The following is a 1,110-nucleotide window of genomic DNA, read 5'->3' on the forward strand; positions in this document are numbered from 1 at the left end:
AAAAAAAAAAAAAAAAAAAAAAAAACAAAAAAAAAAAACCAACCGCAGAAAAAACTTTTTTCCCCCGGGGGGGGGTTTTTTTTTTTTTTTTTTTTTTTTTTTTTTTTTTTTTTACAAACCCTCATGGTCAACTCTGTTGGTCAACCTGCGAATATGTCTTATTTACCAATGTGGCACCATTTTAGAAGAATTCAAGAAAACACAAATATCCAAAGAACCTCATCAATATTTGGTTAAATGTCTCCAAACAGGTTGAGGAGAGAATACGCTTCCCATCAGAAATGGCATCTGACACATTGTGCAGTGCACTGGTACTGTAATAGCCCCTCGGCATGATGTTGCCACCACCGTGCTTGACAACTGGTTCAGCGATCTAAGCCTTAAAAGCCTCACCACGACTTTCTGTGGTTTATACAACCGTAGTCTTTGAGTGACTGTTTTGGTTAGATGATTGAACCCTAGTTTAAGAATTGTGCAATCGCTTCTGTGAGAAGCATCAGTGCTTATTATCCACTAATGTTTCTTTTCCTTCTGTATTTTAGCGGTTGCGGCGGCTATCGACCAAGTACCGAACGGAGAAGATCTACCCCACCAACGTAGGAGAGAGGGAAGAAAATGTGAAGAAGAACCGATACAAAGACATACTGCCATGTAAGTCGTGGTTCAGCCTCCAACAAAGCTCTTAATGTAGATTTTCTTCTTCCTTTTTCATGTATATATGCATTCATGTTGGTGTGGGTGTGGGGTGGGGGGGGAAGATGTGGGCATTAGACCATTAGAATAATGCTCGCAGTTTTCATCTGGTCGCAGCGCTTTCACAATCTAATCTCTCTGCAACCTTGTGTCCTGCAAGGGCTGCAGGTCTAAAAAATTTGTGCATCTATCAGCTCAGCTTTAAAGGTCACCGCCTGACTAGACAAATCCACATTTCATCAGAGACAATATTAGCACCTAGAAGAAATAAATAAATAAAGGTTGGAGATTAGTACGAGTGCAAACATTTCAAGGATGATGTGAAGATTTTACAAGAAAGTTTTTTTTTTTTTTTTTTTTTTTTTTTTTTGTGTGGTGAAAAACCCCTCCTTTTTAAAAGTCATGGGATTTTTTTTT

General features: G+C 38.5%; 1 protein-coding gene across 1 annotated transcript in view; it reads left to right on the top strand.

Annotated features, from left to right (window-relative positions):
• LOC106961676 (tyrosine-protein phosphatase non-receptor type 12-like) overlaps positions 1-701 on the top strand; it is a 21,963-nt gene extending 21,262 nt beyond the window's left edge. Inside the window, exon 2 of the mRNA XM_015055565.1 lies at positions 543-701. Within this exon, the coding sequence (XP_014911051.1) occupies positions 543-686 (144 nt within the window). The 3' untranslated portion in view covers positions 687-701. The remainder of the gene's footprint in view (positions 1-542) is intronic.
• The last annotated feature ends 409 nt before the right edge of the window (positions 702-1,110 follow it).

Source organism: Poecilia latipinna, unplaced genomic scaffold (genome assembly GCF_001443285.1).
Source record: "Poecilia latipinna isolate Pla-1442-1.1 unplaced genomic scaffold, P_latipinna-1.0 Scaffold1322, whole genome shotgun sequence".
NCBI classification, from domain to species: domain Eukaryota; kingdom Metazoa; phylum Chordata; class Actinopteri; order Cyprinodontiformes; family Poeciliidae; genus Poecilia; species Poecilia latipinna.